Source organism: Alnus glutinosa, chromosome 1 (genome assembly GCF_958979055.1).
Source record: "Alnus glutinosa chromosome 1, dhAlnGlut1.1, whole genome shotgun sequence".
Taxonomy (NCBI): domain Eukaryota; kingdom Viridiplantae; phylum Streptophyta; class Magnoliopsida; order Fagales; family Betulaceae; genus Alnus; species Alnus glutinosa.
Genome location: NC_084886.1, coordinates 34,565,220 through 34,589,116, shown reverse-complemented (window position 1 = coordinate 34,589,116; position 23,897 = coordinate 34,565,220). Strand labels below are relative to the sequence as shown.

The window sequence follows — 23,897 nt, the reverse complement described above, 5'->3', positions numbered from 1 at the left end:
GATTCGCTTGAACAAATATGATTTGAGGTAATCCTAAATATTTTTCCTTTACTTATTCTAGCATGTTGTTGTTTTAATGTTCTAACAAGTAGTATTAAAGCCAACGATGATGTGTGGTATGGTGGACAGGCGCAAGCACGAATAGGGGTCCCTAGAGTAGGAACAAAGGTACATGGCATAAGCACAAACAAGAGTCTGTGAAGTACGGGCAAAGGTGCATAGTACCGATAAACCCACATACCAAATAAGTGATTCTCGAGACGACTAATAAAATTAATAAAAAGACTTCTATATTTCAAGGAGAGTGTAGCAATGTGGTGATTGACTTACATGTGAGGGACATTGTTGAGTAGACATGTATGAGTGTAAAAAGATCGAGTCTCATATTAGAAAGATGTCAGTGGTTAATTAAAATAGCTTAGTTGGGCTCAAACCAATCTACTTAAGATTTTGAGTTGAGTGATGTCCCAATATACTATATTATGGTCTCTTTGAAAGACTCTCTAAGATTTCAATCTTCTTAACAAACCACATATTCAGCATCCAGAGTAACAATGCGTGACACTCATGAGTAACGAAGTAGCAAACGACCAGAAAATGATCAATGGAGGCGGTAGGGGGACACCAGAGTTGAGGAAGGGGTGGAGGGATAAAAGAGAGAGAGAGAGAGAAGAAAAAAGAAAAAAAAAGTAGAAGGCATGAGGGAGGAGAGAGCAGGCAGTGGGGGGGCTCCCACTAGGAAAGAGGAGGGGGGAGGGAGAATTTCTAGTTTGAGATATGGGAGAACGTAAAACTTGGAGAGAAGCTGGAAATGAAGTCACAACTACTTTTACTTGCTCCTTTACAAGTGGGGATTGCCCATGTTAAATTTGCAAACCCCTTTGTCTCTTTATCGCAAAGAGATTCCTCACTAACTATTATTATTGTAGCTTGTTCTTTGTTTTTTCCTCTTTGTGGTTGAATTTATGGCTCTAACTCCACCTTTAGCTTTTTCCACCCAGAACTTGGTGCACCATTACAGTACTGGTCATAAAAAGGGTGCCGAAAGGCCAACCCAGAAAGCGAGGGTTAATTGTCTAGATTCTAAAAGTAGAAAAAAATGTCATTTGCCCATCTAATACTATTTAGACTCATATATATATATATATATAATTGAGCATTGGAAATTTACTTTTATATTAACGTTAAAAAAGAAACAAAGATAAGGAGAGAGGGATAGAAATTAGCTATAAACTGTTTGTACTCAATTCTCACAAATCAGCTTAATAAATTGACATGTATTTTTAAAGATCATCATCTTTAGTTATTAAAAAAATATGTACTTCTCCCGTGTTAAAAAGATCATCGTCTTTAGTTATTTTTATTTAGATTTGTAAATAGAATTCTTTTTTATTTAGATGTTTGGTGGAATATTCCTTCTCAATCTCATGGATGAAATGTAAAATGTATTGAATCAAAGGACCAAACGGTCATTTCATTTGCGCCCAGACGGCCCAGTACAAAGATTTCCTTATGCGGTGAGGTAACAAGTTGCAGAGAGAGAATAGAAAAAGGAAGTAATTCCTAAAAGGCCAGAAAAAAGAAAAAAAAAAGGTTAAGAATATTAATTCAAGTACAATACGACTACATCTTCAAACTTCAAAACCCTCCCTCTGATTTCCGTACAAATCCTTCTCTCTCTCTCTCTCTCTCTCTCTCTCTCCACAGTATAATCAGTATTCAATAATTCCTTTCTCGTAGAGCTCCCTTCAGTCTCATATTTCTATATAATATATATATTTTCCGGTGTCTGTGTATTTAATCTCTTTATCTTCTGACTCTGACGCAATCTTTGATTTTTCAATTAATTTTCTATCTGGGTTCTTGGTATTTCGTGGCGGGAGAATCTAATTGGCGGGAACCAACGGTCATTTCTGAGTTTCTGGGAACTGGGTTTTGCTGGGATTTGGGTTGGGAATTGAATATTGGGGTTTGTACTTTGGATATTGATGGCTAACCCGTCCGGGAACCATCAAGAGGCGTCGTCGTCTTCGTTCAACGGTCACGTGGCCGCCGGAGGGAACCCGAGTAACGGGAATTCAGGGGCGCCGCCGGAGAACCACGCCATGAAGCACAACCCAGGTCTCTCCTTGGACTGGACTGTGGAGGAGCAGGCCACGCTCGAAGAAGGGCTCTCAAAGTGAGTATGGATTAGCAATTTGGGTTATTGTTGGATTATTTGAAGTTTTCTTGTAGGTTTACTGCAATTGGGGTTTGGGAATTGTGATTGGATTTTAGGTTGTTAGTGGTAATTTGAGTTTTTGTTAGGCTGTTTGAGGTTCTTGTAGCTATTGTTCAATTGGATTTCGGGATTTGTGATTGGATTATGCTTTATGAGTGCTAATTTGGCCTTCTGTTGGGTTATTTGAAGGAGTAATGCTATTCTTCACATCTATTTATCCTACCTATTTCACACAGGATGACGTTGTTCTTTTTTAAGTGAATAACATGAGAAAATACTTAAAGTACGCCAAGTTAACTGATGTGAAAGAAGTGTGATAAATGAGTGTAAATAGTAGCATTATTCTGATTGGGGTTCTTTTAGGTTTGATTCAGTCGGTTTTGAGAATTTTGATTGGATTTTGGTTTGTGATTGGTATTGTTTTTGTTGGGTTATTTGAGGTTCTTGTATGCTGAATTCCACTGTTTTTTTCTTGAGAACTATGATGGATTTTGGGTTGTTTCTTAGGTTTTTGAAAATTTTGCTCCTGTAATAGTGTTACTAACCAGGAGTATATTTAGTGTATGCCGTTCAAAATTCAATTTTGATTTGAGTTTTTAAATAAAATTTGACTTTTTTTTTGTTGAACTTTCCATTTTACTATTTAGTGGTTTAGAGTTCCTTCTTGGGTTATTGGTCAGTTGAAAGTTATTAATTGTAATTTGTTTAACCTGATGAAGCATTTGTGAGTTCTTTTAAAGGCTTGCTTTGGTTGCTAAGAAACTGTAGGAACTTGGTCTTTTTTTTTTCTTTTTTCTTTTTTTTTTTGTGTGTTCCCTTTTAGCAGAAGAACTGAAAATTTAGATTAGAAATCATTATATGGATGGTAGATTTTCCAGTGTAAAGCCTAATGCCAAAGAAAAAAAAAAATCGGGGTTCTTAAAACTTCTAGTAAATGACGAGTTCTTGTTGGATATTTCATTGAAATGGGATTTCTTTTTCTCTAAGTATATATATCCATGCTGGCTTTTGCTAATTGTCACTAGTTTTGTGCTCTGTATAGTCAAACTTTACTAATTCTGTAGAGTCTGTCTCCCAGAGTTGGAAAAGTTTGACGTATGTCTTGTGCTTTGAATGATATATTAGAGGGGAATGCAGATTAATCTTGGGGTGCATGGTCAAAGCCTTTAATGGTATGCTGTTTTGATATATATGGCTAGTAAAAAGTTATACTGAAATGATTTATAGTTCAGTGGTTGATTAAAAGGTTGAAAGTAAAATGTTATTATGTCCATGCATAAGTGAGAGAAGGTTGACTTCCTTTTGTAGTTTTGTTGCGTTAAATGCCATACCTTATCTGTTATTTGGCATCTATTCTTATATGTTACCTATTATGTATAGCACTAGTATTTATAACTTTTCATGAGTGGGTACACGAAGTGGCCTTGTCTTTGAGGGGTTTCTCGTTATTAAAAAAAAAAAAAATTGTATTTATAAATTTTCATAATTCATTGAGTTCAGCTACAAATGGCCACTTTTATATTAATCATCCAAATTGGTGCCACATAGTGGTTGATATTGGTTGGGTATCTACATTTCAATTCTCATTGGCCTTCTGAGATCTGAAGAAATGGAAATGTAATTGCTACTGGTGACAGTTTCTCTGCTGTACTTGTATGTGATCCTGATCTTCATTGATGGGATTTATTAATCACTAACCTCATAGGGACACACTACTCCAGGCATACTAGTCAGATAGAAAAAAAAAAAAAAAAAAAAAAAAAAAAAAAAATTGAAATGGGATTATATATCTTGTTCTTTGTTCCTACCTGACAGACTATCAGGTACTGAGTATGTTGTTTTATTCTTTCTCCACTTTTCCCTTTTTATTCCTTAGGTAAAAAAACGAAGTTGTTAATTGCAGAAAACTGCAAGTTGTCTTCTTCATCTTCCATGTATCAAATTTTTCTTTGCAAAGATAAATCTACTGAATCCCGAAGATTTAGTTTTTCTATAATTTTCTGTAAAATCTGCTAACATATTGGCATGAGATCTTGCAAATCGCCACATTCTGAGATGATCTTATTTTTTAATCATGACATTTGAGATTTTACTAATATTTTGTAGAATGTTGCTATTGACTTTTTATCAGTTGGAGCCTTGTATCTTGCCCTGTACTACGAGATGTATGGAAGAAAATTTAAAAAGACTATACTCAACGAGCAGAGAAATCATGATTTATGAGAATTTATTTGTCATGGTCACATCTAGGTTGTGGTATATTTGTTGCTTTTATATTCGTCAATAATTAGTAGTTTGCTTAAAACAAAGGAACAAGAGAAAAAGAAAAGAAAAGTAAAAAATCTATTATCGACAGGCATGCATGCGGCAAGGTATTGGGAGCTGGAAATATCTCTATCAATTGGTTCTCAACTTATTCAGGGTTTCATGGGCGATGCCTTGCAACATCCTAGAGTTGCTTTATTGTTGGAAGATCCAAGGGCAGGGACATCCTATATAGGCAATCTGAAAAGTTATTCTTGCTTTCGTAGTGAGGCATTTGGAGAGAAAGGAATCGACATCTCTTAGAGGACTTCGAATCCAATGAGCTTCCTCTAAAATCCTCTTTGGATTGGGCTGTTGTATATGTTCCTAACTTTTCCTCATCGGATCTGGTAGAAGCCTATAGGCATTGGCGGACCCAGGCTTGTAAAAATGGAGGGGCCAAATTGAAAAAAAAAAAAATTGAGGGGACAAAACTAAAAAAATTAAAAAATTAGGGGGTAAAATTAATTTTTTTTTTTTTTTTTTTTTTTTTTTTTTTTTTTTTTTGGGAAAATTTTGGGACTTGGGGGGGCTAGGGCCCCCCCCCCGGCCCTTATGCAGGTCCGCCCCTGCCTATAGGATGATTGGCTCTCTTGTATACTATTCGTGTACAAGGGCTAAAAAACAAAGTGAAGCATTTAGGTTATTTTTAGCCCATTCTATTTTTTGGTAGTTTGACCGTGGAATTTCTTTGTTTCTGTATTTCCGGTACCCTTTTCTTTCAATAAAATTATTATTCATAAAAAAAAAAATACATGCATGTGGAAAAATGAAAATAGGATGACGAACCATTATCTAATGTAGAGAAAAAAAATGCACTGTTCCTCTCCTCTCCTCTTCCTAGGATGCATTTATCTTTCACTCCTATCTCTTCTAAACTCCCTAACATAGTGTCAATATCTCTGTCAACATCAATACCTAATATCTTGCTTATGATTGCAACCATGGAAAAGTTAATTTTGAAAGTATATTTTGGTCTTTAATCTCAGCCAGGCACTAAATCTTTGGTCTTTAATATATTTTCCATGTTAATTTGTTCATGCATGATTTTGTTCATCCAAATCATATGTTTTTGGTATTTACCTTGCAGCCATAAGTCAGAATCAAACATAATTCGTTATGCCAAGATAGCTATGACACTCCAAAATAAGACAGTCCGGGATGTGGCATTGCGTTGCAGATGGATGACTGTAAGCTCTACTACTATTCTTCTCACTCACTTCTTTTATCAATAATCATCAAATTAGTGTACTGAAAATAAATGTGCTACAATAGAATACCTAGAACAGGGCCTCAACCCCTAATGCCATTAGAATTGCTGAAAAAGTCAGATGCTTTAGTTAAATAGCCAGTTTATAACCTGCAAGAGTAGTCATGTTGGCTGCAATGGCCTATGCATGCATAGGGGATTGGTCAACTAATATTGGTTGGGGACACCCCGCTGTAAATATTAAAAGAAAAAATAAACTTATGGGTAGGCATACATCTTTTAGCCAATTTTTTCTTTGACATGTGCTAGGTTCAATGGATCTTTTAATTATTGCTAGGCTATCTAGATGTGTGCACACATATCTTATAGCGAGTGAGCCATCTTTGGTGGGTGATCAACCAAGAGTTTGGGCCTTGCGCAAATTGAAATGCTCAAACCAATTAAGGAGCTGTTTGGTTGGCTTTAGTGTCCATGATAGTCGTTTGGTTCGTATTAGTTTTTAGATTTAGTTTTGTTATTATCAGGGTTTAATGTACAGCTTGGACTATTTGAATCTGAGGGGTTAAATTAGGTTTTCTTAGGGTTTTCTAATATATAGAGGGTCATATCTCTACCTGCATTCTGAAATATTTCCATGAGCCAGCTGGTGGGAGCAAGAAGTTTCTTGGATCCCATGGCTAGAGCTTTCTTTGGCAGATTTTAGTTGAGGGTGGCTGGAGCAACTTAATCTAAAGAGAATGAAGAAGGAATCCTAGAAAAGATTGATTGAGATTCTCTCCCAAATGAGTTAAGAGTTCCTTCGAATCATTCTGATATATAGCACAACACTGATAAAAACACGAGACGAGAGACCTAGTGACAAAATTTAGAGGTTGAAGCTTTGGCTTGTGATTTTGTCGCTACTCTCTCTCTCTCTCTCTCTCTTCCCCTCTCTCTCTGTGTCTTCTTCTTCTTCTTTGCTCCTTTAACATTCCACGCTTTTTGACCATTCATTAGACCTGCAACTAGACCTTTATTACCTCTCTTGACCTCTAAAGCTCTACACTGACAAGTCTGAACCTTGCTTAATCAATCAGTAAACTCTAGCAACCTAAAACCACAATCCCATTAATTTCACTGCTTTCATGTTACTGTTTTCAGCCTTTGACAGTTTACATTGTCAAATCCCTAACCCATCTCCTCTTCTTCAGAACTTTTAGACCCTAGACCCCCAAGGTTGTCCTTTAGCCATCAATTTGCCCATTATTAACCTGCCTCGCCTGTCAGATGGCTGCTAATAGATTATTTTTACCTCATAGATATTAATTTCCCACAGCCTTATGCCCATCAGACCTTCAATTGATCCTATCCATTTATATGAGCCTAATATCCTCTCTCCACTGTTAAAGCTCTAAAATCACAACTTATACTACCGGAGGCCACCAAATAATCTACTTTAGGCTGGATCCCAAGGCGCTTCTGCATTAGATTAGCATGCAAGTGTTTAGTGATATGACGGGAAAATAATATTCACACTAAAATGAGAGGACAGGAGGTTGTCTGAACATTGGAATGTCTATCTTCTTATGTATGCTGTTCTGAGAGTGGTAGAGTTACTTTCCTTTCTCAGTCTAATGGTATTTTTTTGTGTGGATGTGATTTGGCATCAGCTTTGCTTGGTAAATGGTTATACTTTAGGCCTCTGATCTGGTTGTGAGACTTTTTATTCTTATGCACAGCTAGTAAGCTTTGCCTAATGATAAACTGCAGATTCCTTATTTTCTTTTATTGTTCAAACACACGCACAAACATACATATGCATATTGGTAGGTTGGTTAACATCTATTCTAAAAGAAATTACCTGAAATGAAAAGTGACCTCTATGGTAAAGAATCCATTGAAGGGAGCTACATATATCTACTTAGAATTTGGTAAAAACGTGAAGTTTTTTTTTTTTTAATTTTTTTTATGAATAATAATTTTATTGAAAGAAAATGGCAAAATCCTTCATACACAAAAAGTGTACAAGAGAGCCAACACCCTATAAGCTTCTACAATCTAAAAAATTAACCAAATCTACCTTATTTGAAGAGGAGAAGTTAGAAAATGTACACGACACAGCACGGATAAAGAACAAAAAAGATAAACGATTCGCGTCTCACCTAACAGAGCAATCTGGCGTCACACCAGGAAAATGGTATCTCACCACAAGAAAGAGTAATCACAACTCTCAAAGAACACTTAAATAGACACTGACAAAACCCTAACCTTAATTTGACTAAATTTGGGCCAAGTCCATTATTGAATTACAAAATAACATCAACTCTTAAAATATAAAATTAAATACTAATAAACTAGATAAAACTAATAATTTAAATAAAACTAAAACACCCGATTATTTATTTTTCATCCTGCATCATTCTTTCATTCTTCGAAAAAACTCGTCCTTGAGTTTAGAAAGGTAGAAAATAAATGCTCTTCAAGTAGGCGCTTTTTTTTTTTTTTTTTTTTTTTTTTTTTTTTTATTAAAAAAAAATGACGAATATGCTCTAATAAGCTTACCACGTCACCATGTAAGCTGGCTTTGGGTTCAAGGCAAGCTTTCAAATCTTTAAAAAGATCACCACGTAGGTAGCATCTAATTTAAGTTGACCCGTTGACTTCTTCATAAGCCAAAGTTTTTTTTTTTTTTGAACCACAAAACAGACTTCTTGAACTGGGTTGCTGAGAATACGCTTTTATGAACCACAAAGCATGATATCTTCGAACTGGCTTCGTCATTGATTGGGGGTATTTCGTACTCGTAGTTTCCTACAGAGGCTGCATCACTAATGGGATTGCTATGGCGCTTGCTGCAATTGTACTGTGCTGAATCATCTGGGATTGACAAACAATTTGCTGCCGTGAAATGATGTCGGAAGCAGTGATAGTGAGTTCAGTGGATTACAGTGATGCAAGCGCGTCCACTCGGCATTGGAAAGGCAAGGTAGCGGGGAGTGCTTCTTGAGGTTTCGGGTTTGAGGGATTTTGTTTTTTGAGGGTTTGTTTGGTTTCCTTCTTTTTGTGGAATGCTTTGGTTGTTCATGTGTACTTAGGGGCGCCTTATGCTTTTTTAATAAAACTTTATTATTTATCAAAACAAAAAAGGTAGTGAGTTCAATAGACCCGAGCTGTTTTGAGAGAGCTGAGCGGTGGGTTGCTTGCTGCTGTAACTTGGAGCAGTGTTGTTGGGCTAAGTGTGGGACGACAGTTGCTGGGTTGCTGATGGCAAAGAAGGCCAGAAGGGGGTGCAATGACTGGTATTTTCTGATTGGTTTCCTTTTGGGATTGGGTATTTGGTTGTTGTGTTTGGATTGGGGGTTGTGGAACGATTGGGAAATATGAATTTTGGTGTTTATATGTGGTTGTGGAATGATTGTGGAATTTGTGGGGGATGTTTACCAGTCTAATGGATTCTTGATTTGAGATGGAGATTTTCGGACAGAGAGGTGATGAAATAAATCATCCATGCGCCTGTTGCAATGGCGTAACTGGTTCACAATATGAAGGAGCAAAACATCTCGTTGTTGTTGGGTGAGTTGAGTGTTTTCGTATGATTGCGGCCATTATTGGTGTACATCGTGAAACAAAATTTGTGGGGTTGTTAGGAACTTCGGCTTTGATACCAAAATTGACGCAACACGTATCAAGAACATAAAAGATAAATGATTAGTGCCTCACCAGACAGAGAAATCTGGCGTCACACCAAGAGAATGGTGTCTCACCACAAGAGAAGAGTAGTCACAACTCTCAAAGAACCAAAATCTGTTTATTCATCCATTCCAATCTGTCTCCATTGGAGTACAAAAGGACACTTAAATAGACACTAACAAAACCCTAACCCTAATTTGACTGACTTTGGGCCAAGCCCATTATTGAATTACAAAATAACACAAGACTCTTAAAATATAAAATTAAATACTAATAACCTAAATAAAACTAAAAGACCCAATTAATTTTTTTTATTTTATTTTTTATTTTTTTCTATTTTTTTATCATGCATCAGTAAACCACCCAATCTAAAAAAGATCTAAAAAAAGGAGGCTTTTAAAGAAAGTATGTTGGATTGGCAGTCCTAAAAAAGATGTTGATCCTCTGTCTTAAAGTGTTCCACATTAATAAAGCAGGAATAAATTTCTAGATGGCTCCTTTGGGATGTCCTTGCCCCTAGATCTTCCAACAATGAAGTAGTTCTAGGATGTTGCAAGGCATAGCCCACAAAACCCAACCCGAATAAGTTGAGAACCAACTGCCAAAGATCACTAATGTACTCCCAATGAATGAGAACGTGAACAAACTCCTCATTCTTTTTGCATAGGCAACACCAGTTGGCAATAGAGAAACCCCACCTTAGATTATCAACCATGAGGATTCTACCCTTTGCTACCGTCCATAAGAAGAAAGCAATGCAGGGAGGGGCCTTAACCTTCCAAATTTTTTTTTAGGGGAACGAATAATGCTCTTCAGTTTGTAACATTTTATAATAGCTCCTCAATTTGAAACAATGTTTGCTAGCTGGGGTCTACAACATACTATGCACCTCTTCCGGATAGGTTTTCGGGGATTGTAATAGAGATTGAGAAGGGAGTCAACGGATTCCAACTCACAATCTTGGACTGCCCTAATGAAGCTCGGGTTCTAGTGGATAAAGGAGCCAGAGGAAAACATTTAGTCTGACGCCAAGGCCTCTTTGTTGGAATGAGTACTTCATAGCCACTTCTTCGCACCACAGATCATGCCAAAAGCGAATGTAGGATTCGTCCCCAACCTTGAAGAACACAAGGTTGGAGAAAGACCCCCAACCGTTTCGAATATTCTTCCAATGACACCCCCTGTAAGGCTCTCGAGCTTCCTCTGAACACCAAACCCTTCTTTGAACCTCATACTTCTCAACAATCACATGTCTCTATAAAGAATTCTCCTCTTGCACGAACCTCCGTAGCCATTTACCAAGAAGAACTTTATTGAACAACATGTGATTTTTAAGCCCCCAACCCTCCTCTAGGGATTGGGGAGCAAATAGTCTTCCAATTTACCTTGTGGAACTTGGACTCCTTGCATGGACCATTCCAAAGAAAGTCTCTTTGAAGACACTCCAATCTCCTACCAATGCCTGTTGGTATGGGAAGAGTAATAAGAAATACGTAAGTAGACTGGATAGGGTGCTCTTGATAAGATTAAAGGCATCCTCCTTTAGACAAGTAGATCTTCTTCCAACTAGCCAACCTTTTTTTTTCCAGTTTCTCGACTACTACATCCCAAATGGTTTTTTATTTAAAAGAAGCACCTAGAGAGAGACCCAAAATATTTCAAGGGAAGTGGCGAGATGCTACAATTGAGAATATCGGCTAGCTCTTCCTTATGTGGTACCTCCTCTATTGCTGCTAACTTAGATTTTTGGATGTTTACCTTCAAGCCTGAAATAACCTCAAAGAAAAGGAGGAGAATGTGACCCTAATTGCGTATTTGATTTCAATCTGCATCATACATAATTAAGTGTATCGTTTGCGAACAGAAGGTGGGATATTTCCAGGGGGTGATGTTATTGATGCATACCTGAAAACCTAAACAATAACCCCCAACTGTTGGTCTAGAGAACATCTTAATAAGTACGTCCATGACAATCACGAAAAGAAGGGGCGAGAGAGGATCCCCTTGGAGGTCCCGAGAACTACCTATGAAACCATGTGTGTTACCGTTAATCAAGATGGAAATGTGGGCCGTGGAAATAAAAGGAGAAATCCATTTCCTCCATTTAGAACCAAAACCAAAACGACTCATAAGGTAGGAAAGGAACTTCCCGTTGATATGGTCGTAAGCCTTTTCCAGGTCCAGCTTTCAAATAGCGCCTGGATTTCCCAATCTTAGCATGCTGTCCAAGCATACGTTAGCTATAAGAATTGAGTCAAGAATTTGTCTCCTCCCTATAAAAACATTATGATTGTTTGAAATAAGCGCTCCTTACTCCTATTTCAGTCTAATAGCAAGTACTTTTGCCATGATTTTATAAACACTCCCCCACCTAGTTAAAATCGATTTGAAATCCCTAACTTCCACTTGTTCGGTCTTCTTGGGAATGAGAGCAATAAAGGTGGCATTGAGGCTCGTCTTGAACATCCAATGCCCATGGAAGTTATGAAAGAGTCGCATGAGATCATCCTTCATTATAGCCCCCAGCAAGATCGGAAAAAAAGCAATAGAAGTCATTAGGGCGTGGCGCTTTGTCACCATCAATATTAAGCAATACCCGAAGAACTTCCTCCTCTTGAAACGGTCTCTCTAGCCAATCTGCTTCTACAGAATCTAAACAGGGGAACTCCAAGCCATCTAATATGGGGTGCCAAAGAGTTGTTTCGGTAAAAAGGTTCTTGAAGTAGCGAGTGATTGTATCTTTGATCACCTTTTGATTGGAAGTAACACTACGGTCAATGCAAAGATCAGAGATAAAGTTGTTTCTTTTGTGAGAATTAGCAAGGCAATGGAAAATCTTGTGCTATGATCTCCTTTTAACCAAATTGCCCTAAATTTCTGCTTCCAGCTAATTTATTGCATAAGGGAACATTCTCCAAATCTGTTTTGGCCTTAGCTCTCATGAACCTCTTGTGTTCTAAACCATCAAGAGCCTGTATCTCCTCCAACAAGGACTTCTTCCTACTTCCACATTTCCGAAGACCTCCTTATTCCAATGTTTCGATTCAAGGTTAGATGTTTTAGTTTATTAGCTAAAACATAACTAGGAGTGCCGAAGTACTGATATGAATCCACCTTTGATTCACCAGATCTACAAAACCTTATGCTTTCAGCCACATGTTCTCAAATTTAAAGGAGCTTGTACCTCTGGTCATACCTCTGCTATCAAGCATGATGAGAAAATGATCTGATAAGGGATGAAAAAGACTTTGGTGGATCAAGTATAGGAAATGCTCTTCCCAATGCGAAGAAACGAGGAATGTATCAAGCCTAGATATAGAGGAGGGGCCTTGGTTATTAGACCATGTGAAAGAACCTCCAGCTAACAGAATATCTATCAACCTCTACTCTGAAATGAAATATGAGATTCCTACATTGCAGAGGTTAATTGTGACGCCCTAACTCTTTCATTCAGGAAACGGGTAATATTGAAATTTCCTCCTATGCACCAAGGAACTTCCCATTAACTGAAGACCCCAGATAGCTTCTTCCACATATAATGTTTGTCAGAATCAGCATTAGGGCCATACCTAAGACAGCCCACTATAAGTATCTTATCATAATCTTTTCAGTAAGTATACCAATTAGAAAGTGATTGTTTTTATGTTGACTTATATCACTATTATATTGTGCCTTTTGAACTAGTAATTACAGATGTTGAAAACTTATTTCTTGATTTTACTTATTTGCTCATTTAATGGATTTTAATCTCAAATCAGCCCCTTGTAACCTATTGGTACCTCTTCCTTTTTAGTAAAGGGGAGTTCTTGAGTTCAATCCATGGACAAAGAGGGATTTGGTATGGGAAGGGCTATATTTATTGTGTACTATAACCGTTTGTAATGGCTCTTAGATGGTTTACAAATTGAGGATTCTCTTCAAGAGCATTTGTTGTGTGAAGATACTATGACAGGTAGCATTTTTTTGGATGGACAGCTACTTTGGATAGAATTTTGACAGTCGACAATCTTGGGCAAATGGTGAAATTATTGTTGATTGGTGATATATGTGCAAGTAGTTGTGAGATTGGAGATCATCTCCTCCTACATCATGAAGTGGCAGAGCAAATTGTGGTCATTAGCATTATCATTACGGGATGCATTGGGTGATGCCCAGAGCTGTTGGGAGGCTGATAGGTTGGAAAAAAAGATATGGTTATCATGAGAGTGATGTGATTTGGGGTGCAGTCTCACTCAGTATTATGTGGACATTTTGGCGGGAGAGGAATAACAGCACAGTTAATGGCGTAGAGTTTAATAGGCACTTGCTTTGATTCATCTCTATGATTTTCATGGTTGGCTGTGTGTTATAGTTAGCATTCATTGTGATTTGTTCTTTGGGTTTCTTGGATTTTATTGCTTTTAGAATTTCCATTTGTAACCTGCTGAGAGGATACACCTCTGTGCTTGTTCTTTTTTGTTTGATATAAAGTTTGAATTACTTATAAAAAATGTGTGCGCGCGTGTGTATATATTTATTTATGAAGTCATATTTTATGATTGATTCTTTTTATTTTCTCAGAAAAAAGAAAATAGCAAGAGAAGGAAGGAAGAACACAATTTAACAAGGAAAAACAGAGATAAAAAGGTATGTTTTGCAGGTTTTTTTGTGCCTTTATACGATATTTTCTCAATTAATCTCTTGAAGATTCTAATTTGGTTGTACATGTGGAGAGTTGAATATGTGTTTGATTCATGCTGATTGGTTCCCTTAACTAATGTCCTTTATATAGATAAAATTTTCTGCACATCATGCATTGAAAATGAGCTAATCTCTCTCTCTCTCTCTCTCTCTCTCTTTCTACCCCTCTCTCTTCCCTCAAGAGGAAGTATGACCAAATTTTTTTATTAAAGTGTTGATTAAATGATTAAATTTACCTCTTCCTATGAGCTTAAGCTGTGAAGGAAAGTGGTGATTTACCATGATATCGTAGCAGAGATCCTGAGTTCGAACCCTATCTTAGTTAATTCACTCTCCATTTCAATTAGGGTTAAATACTTTTGACCCCCCTGTGGTTTAAAGATTTTATTTTTTGTCCTCTGTGGTTAATTTTGTATCGTAGAGCAAAGCCAGCGCGCTTCGGGCTATATTATTACGATTACGAAAAGTCTTTCTTTGTTTGGAAGGTAACCATTCCTGGAGAAGGACCCCAACTTAGTGATGAACTCGAAGGCTAGGGAATTAAGAATGCCTTGGCTTGGGCGCCTGGGCCAACAAGAAATGGGGCGAAGTCCGGGGAGGATTGACTCACAAACTGGGGATCGGAAACCAATGAAAACTAGATCCGGTTTCTGTTTGTGAATCATGTCAACTTGGAAGTTTGTAGCTGTAACTTTTGGTTAGAGGAATTATCCGTAGCCGCCAATATATCTCGCGGTAATAAAAATGTAATGTTCTGAGGTATATCAAGATTCAGTCTCTGGTTCATATTTCGTCGACCAATCCTTCCTAATTCACATCTTTGTTGAAAGAATTTCTTTTGTAATTCCTTACATAAGGATTCAGAAAATACCGGAAAAGGGTACCTCGTTTATGGCTAAAGACGAGTTGATACCTCCATCCAACTTCATTTCAAAAATTGAAAAGTCATCGTCAACACCTCTAAGAAATTGACACGTGTCCTATTCCTAAATAAAAATTAAAAACTAAAAATAATTTTAAAAAAATAAAAACATAAAAAAAAAAAAAAAAAAAAGCTTTAAAAAAAAAAACTTTGTGAAAAAAGAAAAAAAAAGGAGGGGTGACTGAGCCACCCCCATGGCCAGTTTGAGGGTGGTTTGGCCACCCCCAAAGAGCAAAATGGGGGTAGTCGAAACCACCCCCAATAGCCTTCAGGGTAGCTCGGCCATGCCCGTTTGGCCTGCGGGTGGGTTCGGCCACCCTAGACTGGTTGGTCTGAGGGTAGCCACCCCCAGACCGGCCATGGGGGTGGCTGAGGCACCCCTCTTTTTTTTTTCTTTTTTTTTTTTCCAATAAGTTTTTTGAAAAAATAAAAAATTAAAGCTTTTAATTTTTTGAATTTTTTTAAAAAGTTTTTTTTTTTTTTTAGTTTTAAATTGTTATTTATGTATAGGACACATGTTAGCTTCCGTCAATTTTTGGACGGAGGTACCATCTGCGATACGAAATGAACCACATGAGACAAAAAATAAAGTCTTTAAATCTCATGGGACAAAAACGTATTTAACCTTTTCAATTAAATATTCTACGTGTTGGGCCTCACCTATTAAAAATGAAGTTTGAGCCCACTCATAAGGTTAGTGTTAAAGTATTGATTAAATTTACTTCTTTATATTAGCTTAACCTTTTAAGAAAAGTGGTGATTTAAGAATTTTGTGGGCTGAGAAAAGCTGGCAATTATGCTAGAATTTTTTTTGATGAATAATATATAGTTTTTTTTTTTGTAAGTAATAACCAATCTCATTGAAAGCGCAAGGCGCCTCTAAATATACATGAAGTATACAAAATGAACCATTTAACTAGAAAGAGCAAAACAAACAAGGAAGTCACTAAAACTAATCGATTGAGGAAACACGTACGTCGCCGTCCAAAGATACAAAGTTTCAAAGAACGAAGATAATATTTTCCCCATAGTCCTCTCCCTGTCCTCAAAGTTTCTATCATTCATTTCGCTTCGTAAACACCAAAAGAGGCATGTAGTTATAATTTTTCACACCGCAGTACTCTTTGGCTTGCTAGAAGACCCCCAGCAGTCATACAAATCAACAACACGTCTAAGCATAACCCAGGACATCCGAAAACGACTGAAAAAAACACTCAAAATAGCGGAAGTCACATCACAATGAAGAAGAAGGTGGTCCACAAACTCCCCATTCCTCTTGCACATGCAACATCTGTCTATCATGATGACGTGTCGCCTCCTATGATTGTCCAAGTTAAGGATCTTGCCTAGAGACGCCGACCACACATAAAAGGCCACCCTTGAAGGAGTCCAAATCCGTCATACACCCTTTTAGGGGATGCAGCTACCTTCAGAGAAAGCCAGATAGCAATAGAAGGATTTGACCTAGAACCATCCTCTTTTGGGAGCCCACCGTAGCTGATCTACACATCCTTTTCTGACTCTAATTGAATGTAACACTTGGAGAAAAGAGGCAAACACATCTACCTCCCAATCATGTGCCGTTCTAATGAAGCTCATGTTCCACTGGTTGAAGCTGTCCAAAAACTCCAAATTAGCCGCATGAGAGGCGTCCTTCACACAAGTAAGACAATATAAAACCGGGAAAGCTACCTTTAGAGCCGCTTCTCCACACCACTGGTTATGCTAAAAGCTAATCCTGGAACCAGCCCCCATCTCAGATTTGGTAAAGCTGAAAAAAGTTTCATACCCTTTCCTGATATTCTTCCGAAACCCCACCCCAAAGGCTTCTGATGAATAATAATTTATTAAAAGAAAATGGCAAAGCCCTCGTATACAAAAAGTATACAGGAGAACAATTGTGTTAGAATTTTCAAACCATTTCCTTGTACATCAGATATGTTATTCAGTGATATGCATGGTTCTTGCATCAAACTTTGATGTTGAGCCCCTTTGTTTGCTTGAAAATTTCACCATTAGTAATTTTTGTAGCAGCTTCTTTCATTTGTTATGGTACTTTTGATATCAATCTTGAGCCTTAAATCATATCCTAACATACAAATGCATGCACACAACATAATACAATAATAACTCTGGTTATGAGAAAACGTTGTAATACCATAATCTTAGCCGTGTCTGTTGTAGAATGAACATGTCATTTATTGCTACATGACATCAACATGACATTACGTCAGATCCAGTTTTGCTTGGTGGACTACTTTATCTTTGGGAATATGACATCATTATTTGATCTTGAGATATTGAGAGCTTACATTCTTAGATAGCAGCAGATTTAGCCCAAATTGAATGATGAACAAATATTAAAAAAAACTAGAAAAAACTTCATTTAACCCCTCCTGAACTTTCGTTGCTTTTGCAATCAACCCCCTAAAGTTCATAAACTTAAAATTCAAAAACTCTTAATTTAGTGTATCCAAATTTTAAAAAAAGTTTGCAATGTCTCCCCTTCCATTAGGGTTTGGGGTTAAATCATACGGTAAAGAGGTAAAATGTCCCTTATACTCCTGTAAAAATTTTAAAATTGCAAATTATCGCTAATTAAATAATTAAAAAAAAATATGGGCATTTTTGGAATTTTGACGTTCTCTGATACGATTTAGCAGAAAATCCTAACGGAGGGGAGACATTGCAAACTTTTAAAATTTGGATACACTAAATCGAGAGTTTTTGAACTTTAAAGGGGTGATTGCAAAAGCAATGGAAGTTCAGGGGGGGTTTAAGTAAAGTTTGCCCAAAAAATTAATACACTTGAGCACAGGCTAATGCAACAGTATGAGACAAAATAGTTACTCAATGAATTTTACCACATCTCTGAATATTTATTGGAATATCTTTGCATGTTTAGATAAGTAGTAGTGATTATGCTTAACTGTTAATGTAATTTGCATGAAAACTCGCCAAAACTCGGCTACCATTTTTAAAAGAGCTTTAACTGTGTATTGAAGGATAATTGGTAGGTAGTTAATCTTTCATGGCATTGGTGCAATTATTTTTTAGTGTTCCTGTTAATTTTTGGTTAGAACAATGTATTCTTGACAACATGCCACCTTGACAATTGTTTTATCACTAGCCTAAGGATTATAATGTTTTTTTCCTTTCCACCCCGAATGATGTGAGGCTTAAGAGTCTGAATTCCTGGTCTTATTTAAAGCATGCCTTTTTCTGTCTTGCATTATCCTGTGAAAATAGGGTTGTATGTATGTGTATATCATGGTGCAATATTTTGGCTTTTCATTTCTGTTGAGTACCTGTTTCTTCAGTGATCAGATGCTCTGAAGTTATATTTTTGGTTTTGTTTCTTAGGAAAGAGTCAATGATCCTTCAGCTAAGTCGTCTCACTTTGCGGCACGGCCCTCTGTTCCCCCATTTCCTCCACCTATTATCCCTATGGATAATGATGATGGCATTCCACTCAAAGGTCAGTTACATACTACTTTGCTGATTTTTGTATAGTTCTCAATGCAGCCGCATGGCATCATTTACTTGTTTTGCGAATGCTTTTTTTTCCCGAATCTCATTTCTTTAGTTTTTCTATATTAAGCTGAATGTCATTGTAACCATTGGCTTCTCTACTGTCATGCTCTAGTGTGATCCAACCTCAAAATCATAAGTATTTATTAAACATATGACTGCATCATTTTATTTGCTGGCATTTGTATCCTATTCTCAATATCGGACCGGAATGCATGTTTTATATATATATATATATATATATATATATATATATTGTAGAAAACATTGTACAACTTTGATTAATGAAATTTCAGTATATTATTATTATTTTTTTTTAAATGGTGAGACTCCAGTGTTTACTGCCATCCACGTTCCTTGGCAGTTGTAAAATAAGGTGCCACCCAACGTCAATGTTATACGCCACTTACCTCACAATGTGGAGCAACGTGGGTGAACTTATTTATAATTTATATAGATGAGTTCACTAGACTTAGAGTGTGATAAGGTAATTTTAAGTTGTAATCTTCATCTTTTTTACTTTTGTATGATCTTAACTTGTTGAGCCAAACTAACTAGTTAAAATGTTCCTAATATAGCCCGGCTTTCTACAAGAAATACAAATAAAGACTTTTTTTTATGACTGATAGTAAAACACCGACTCCCCTGTTGAGACCTACTTCGATCTTCATAGATTTCTCGATATAGTTTTTTACGAAGTTTTATTAGAGCATCTATAACTGCTTCTGGTTTAGGTGGACAGCCTGGCAAATAGACATATCTACAGGAATTAGCTTATCAACTCCCCGAACAGTACTATAAGAATTAGTACTGAACATCCCCCCCTGTAATTATACATACTCCCATAGCAACAGCATATTTTGATTCATGCATTTGTTCATATAATCTCACTAAAGAATGAGCCTTTTTCATTGTTACTGTACCCACAGTTAAAATTAGGTCTGCTTGTCTAGGACTAGATCTTGGTACCAGTCCATAAATATAATGATCAACTTCAAATTGTGAGCCTATTATGAAGCAAATTCAATGAAGCAACAACTGGTACCATATAGAAGCTGACCAATTTGAAAGATCATTTGTAGTTGAAATAACTGAATTTTGGGCTGTTCGATCAAGTGAGGGAAACTCAATGGAATTCATTACTGTTTCATTTTTTATTTTTTTTACTTTATTTTTATTGTTTGAATATTCAAGAGCTGAGACCATTTCAATGCTCTTTTTTGCCATGCATAAACTGAACCATCAATTATGTCCAAGATTTGAATATTACTTTCTATGTTGGCTTGCGAAACGAATACATATTTGGATTGCCAACATTGTGGTATTGAAAGAATTGTGTGCCATGTTTTGAATTGAGTGGTCCCAAATTACAGTTTGCTAGGATACTGGTGAACAATGTTTTTTAAAACCCTGACCAGACCGGCTGGTCAAACTGTGGACTTGCCTCTTTTCCAGTCTGGGCACAGGTATTGGACCATTCTTGGTTAATAACCGCTTTGGCCAGCTTTGACCAACGGTCAGCCCATGAAACCATCTGCTGTCAGTGGGTTATGCCATCCGCCAGCCCAACTGGGGCTTCTTTAATAAAACTAAACATAAGATGGCAATGGGGATTGAACCCACTGCCAACTGCTCCTGATAATGACACACTGACCATCATGCCAGTGTGATGCTGGTTTTTAATATATTTCTTCCTAATTTTCTTTGTTTACTGTACATGTGATGACATACATGTGTCATAAATATGTATATTTATTATACGACAATTTTACAAGCCATAAATATAGGCATATATCATGAGACAAATTTTTTACATGAATATTAGTAACTTGCTTCTGCATGTCATTTTTTTCTGTTTTAGTTATAGTATTTTCTATATTTACAGATTAATAGTTAAATATTTATGACATCACGGTTAGACCACTATTGGCCCTGCGGTTGAATCTCTAATCCTTCAACCTCTTATTTTTTTGGAATGATCTGGTTTCTGAAACATTTGCGGTGAATAAGGGTAGCTATGTTGGACGTGGACGTGACATGAGTATTGTGTTTCAATATAGACATGCATGTTGGATATGGCAACTCCGAATTCTATATATATATATATATAATGAATACAACTACACAGTTATATGCATAGATCGTTGTGAATATATTATGTAAAGAATATAAATATATGACTCTTTCTTAGCATGGATTGTAAAAACATTTATGAAAATGGTAATTATTTTCTTGTTTCTTCCTAAAATGCACAACACTCTTAGAACTGTGCACATTTTTTCCCTTTTCCAGTGAGTTTGAAGCCTTTTTTATTTTCATTTTTTTTCCTGTTTTGTATCCAAGCAAGTATTCGAACATAAATTGACTTGAGTGTTGAGTCCTTGAGCATTTGATCACCAAATGTTCAAAGGGAGAATGTAATACAAATAATAGGTTGTAATATGTTCTCAAGAACCTAATACTTTTTTGACATGCCAAGCGTTTAACACACTAGGTGTTTCTCTAGTCTCTTGTATACTTCCTGTGTACTTGGGTTGTGCTTTTGTTTTTATGCTATTTTGATTACCTAAAAACTTTTTTATTTACTTACCAACAAAAAAATGTTTCTAAGCAGAGATTTTTTCTTTCAACAAACAAATCATCTTTATAAAAATATAAAAGTTTGTATGGCCTCCTTTACGGCAAGCATAGTTTGCAGTAGAGTTTTTATTTTTATTTTTTTTTTTATTTTATTTGCTACAACATAGCCTTATTGAAAATTCAAATTCTTCTGTTTGCAGCTATTGGTGGTGCTACAGGAGAGCTTCTTGAGCAAAATGCACAGGCCTTAAATCAAATTTCTGCAAACCTTTCATCTTTACAGGTTAAGAACTTACACCATGTGGTTATTGATTTACATTATCCTAACTATTACACAAGTTTTGAAAGCATCTCTAAAGTAAAAATTAATGCTACAAATTTTTCATTATTCATTGATGATGTAAATTAGTTGCCCTGTCTTGAGGACCTTGAAGTACCTGTTGTGTGCTGCTATTGAAGGATATGTTAAGTTTTTATGCTTGAATGGATCTTAAATAATCTAGCCGTATTTTCTCCATATCCTCCCACATAACTTTTTCGTTTTATTATCATTATCTTTTTTGGCCAACATTATTTATATGATCAGAATTTGAAATTTTTTCGCATTGGATGGCCCAAATCCCAACCCTGTCTCACCCTACCTAACCTCATTAATTATTAAAAAATAGAACAACATATTTTTGCTTTGTTTTAGGTGAATAATAGGTAAACCATTGGTCAGCTTACTATAATAGAGGTTGTGTTGTACTCAAAGAGTTTAGTTTCTGGAAAGGAATGGCTAATTAATGTTAATGGGCCTGTTCATTTATAACTGCTAGTAACAATTTAGTTAATAAGTTTCATATTATAGTTTTATCTAGTATTGCTTATAACTTGGTGTAATATCCTCTTTTCTTTGCATGTCAAATGTATTGAACTTTTTTATATTTTATGAATCATAATTACTGCAAAATTACTATAGTACAAAAATTAAAATGTCACTGCTGACCTTTATAACATCGTGTATAATTCAAGCAGTTGGACTTATAAGTTCTGAACAGAGTGCTTCTTTTTTGTAATATATATTTTTTATTGCTCATGGGTGCATTCATAGTGATTACCTAACTGAATTGGGCTTATTTTATTTTTTGTTTTCAGATACCAGACAACATCAATCTCTTCTGTCAAACTCGCGATAACATCCACAAAATCATGAATGAGTATGTTGCAAGCCATGCTTAATGTTTTCTTCAAATGTTCTAATATTCTCTTCACTTATTACACTGGTTCCTGCATGGTTTGATATGGATGTGAATACTAGTATTTTTCTTCTTGTACATGTGAATATATTTAGCCTAAATGTTCATGCAGTCGATATTTTATGGCCATCACCAAGATTTCAATTCTACTGGCCTTCTCAATAATATTAGAGCATTTGCCTCGTGCATACAAAAGGTTGAATAACCCCATCCATCATTGGTGTTGTCTTGGTCAACCTACATGTTAGTGGCCGTCTTAATCTGCGTTTGCCAAAAACATCTTGATCATCTATGAACAGACATTTAAATGACACATCATTATGTAATGCTACTTGGTTTTGCTTCCTGAATGTTGAATGCTAGAAGAACATAAGGTACCACAAATTTATAGGTTGGCCATGGCTCTACTTATAGCTGTTGAATTGGTCATATAAAGAAAACCTGCATGAAACAGGGATCATTATATCTTCTTTTTTCTTTTTTCTTTTTTCTTCTCTACTTTTTGGGTCTCAAGCAAATGCTCATTCTTTGCTTTTATCTTCTTATATGCAGCTTGAGCTTGAATGACACGCCAGAAGTAATGAAGCAAATGCCACCACTTCCAGTGAAGATGAATGAAGAGCTGGCTAACTCCATCCTTGGGCGCACAAACCTTCCAATGCAATAATCATTAACCTGCCTCATCCTTATTTACATATGTTCCCAAGGCATGTTGTCATGTTGTAGCCTCTCTGTCCGATGATCGTCCTGCATCAACTGGGATTTTTCAATGAAATCCTGACATCCAAACAAGGAAATAATTCTCTACCAAGTTGACCATGATCAATTCAAAGATGTCTGACCCAATTGTTTCTATGTGCAGAAAGTCAGATTCTCTTTGTTTTTTCTTTGTTAAGTTTTCTTGTTTGGTTCTATAAATTATTTTGCATAGTATACTGTTACTTAGATGTGGTTCAGAAATTGGGGAATAAGGATTGTTTTGTTATATTTGGGTAAAAATTAGGGAATTAATTAAGAGTAAAATTATTGTCATTTGGGTTGATGTTTTTCTGTTGGAGTTGGTGCTTTTACTCTCCAATAATTTCTTACAGCTTATCGCCTCTGAACATGAGTAGGCTGGGTTGCAATTTACTTTGTAACCTTCTGATTTTGCTTACTTGGAAATCCTCCCTTTTCTTTTCTTTTTCATTTTTCCTGGTCTTGGATTAGGTGGTTTGGGTATGGTGGCTTGGATCCAATTAGGGGTTTCAGTATTTTTTTTACTTAATTGTTGAATTCTTATTTTGTGGGGAAATTTCAAAGCAGCAGTTAGTATGGTGCTCCAAGAGTGGGTGTTTCCTGCTTGCTTCTTCCAATTTCTCTCTCTCTCTTCTCTGTCCTCTTCTTTTTTTTTCTTCTTTTTTTTTTTCTTTTTTTCATTTTTCTCTTAAAATGGTTGTGTATTTTGGTAATTTTGGTAGTTCTCAAATCTATATAATAATAGGGTTTTAATTCATTCTAGCCACTCTCTTTCCATACTTTTCATCTAAATTTTTTTAAGCG

General features: G+C 36.2%; 1 protein-coding gene across 1 annotated transcript; it reads left to right on the top strand.

Moving 5' to 3' along the window:
• The first annotated feature begins 1,592 nt into the window (after positions 1-1,592).
• Positions 1,593-23,519, top strand: LOC133879108 (uncharacterized). Its single transcript, XM_062317653.1, has 7 exons — positions 1,593-2,179; positions 5,616-5,715; positions 13,965-14,030; positions 18,370-18,484; positions 21,318-21,400; positions 22,255-22,316; positions 22,908-23,519. The coding sequence occupies exons 1-7, from the start codon at positions 1,989-1,991 to the stop codon at positions 23,020-23,022; spliced, it is 732 nt and encodes a 243-aa protein (XP_062173637.1). The 5' UTR covers positions 1,593-1,988; the 3' UTR covers positions 23,023-23,519.
• Positions 23,520-23,897: the final 378 nt, after the last annotated feature.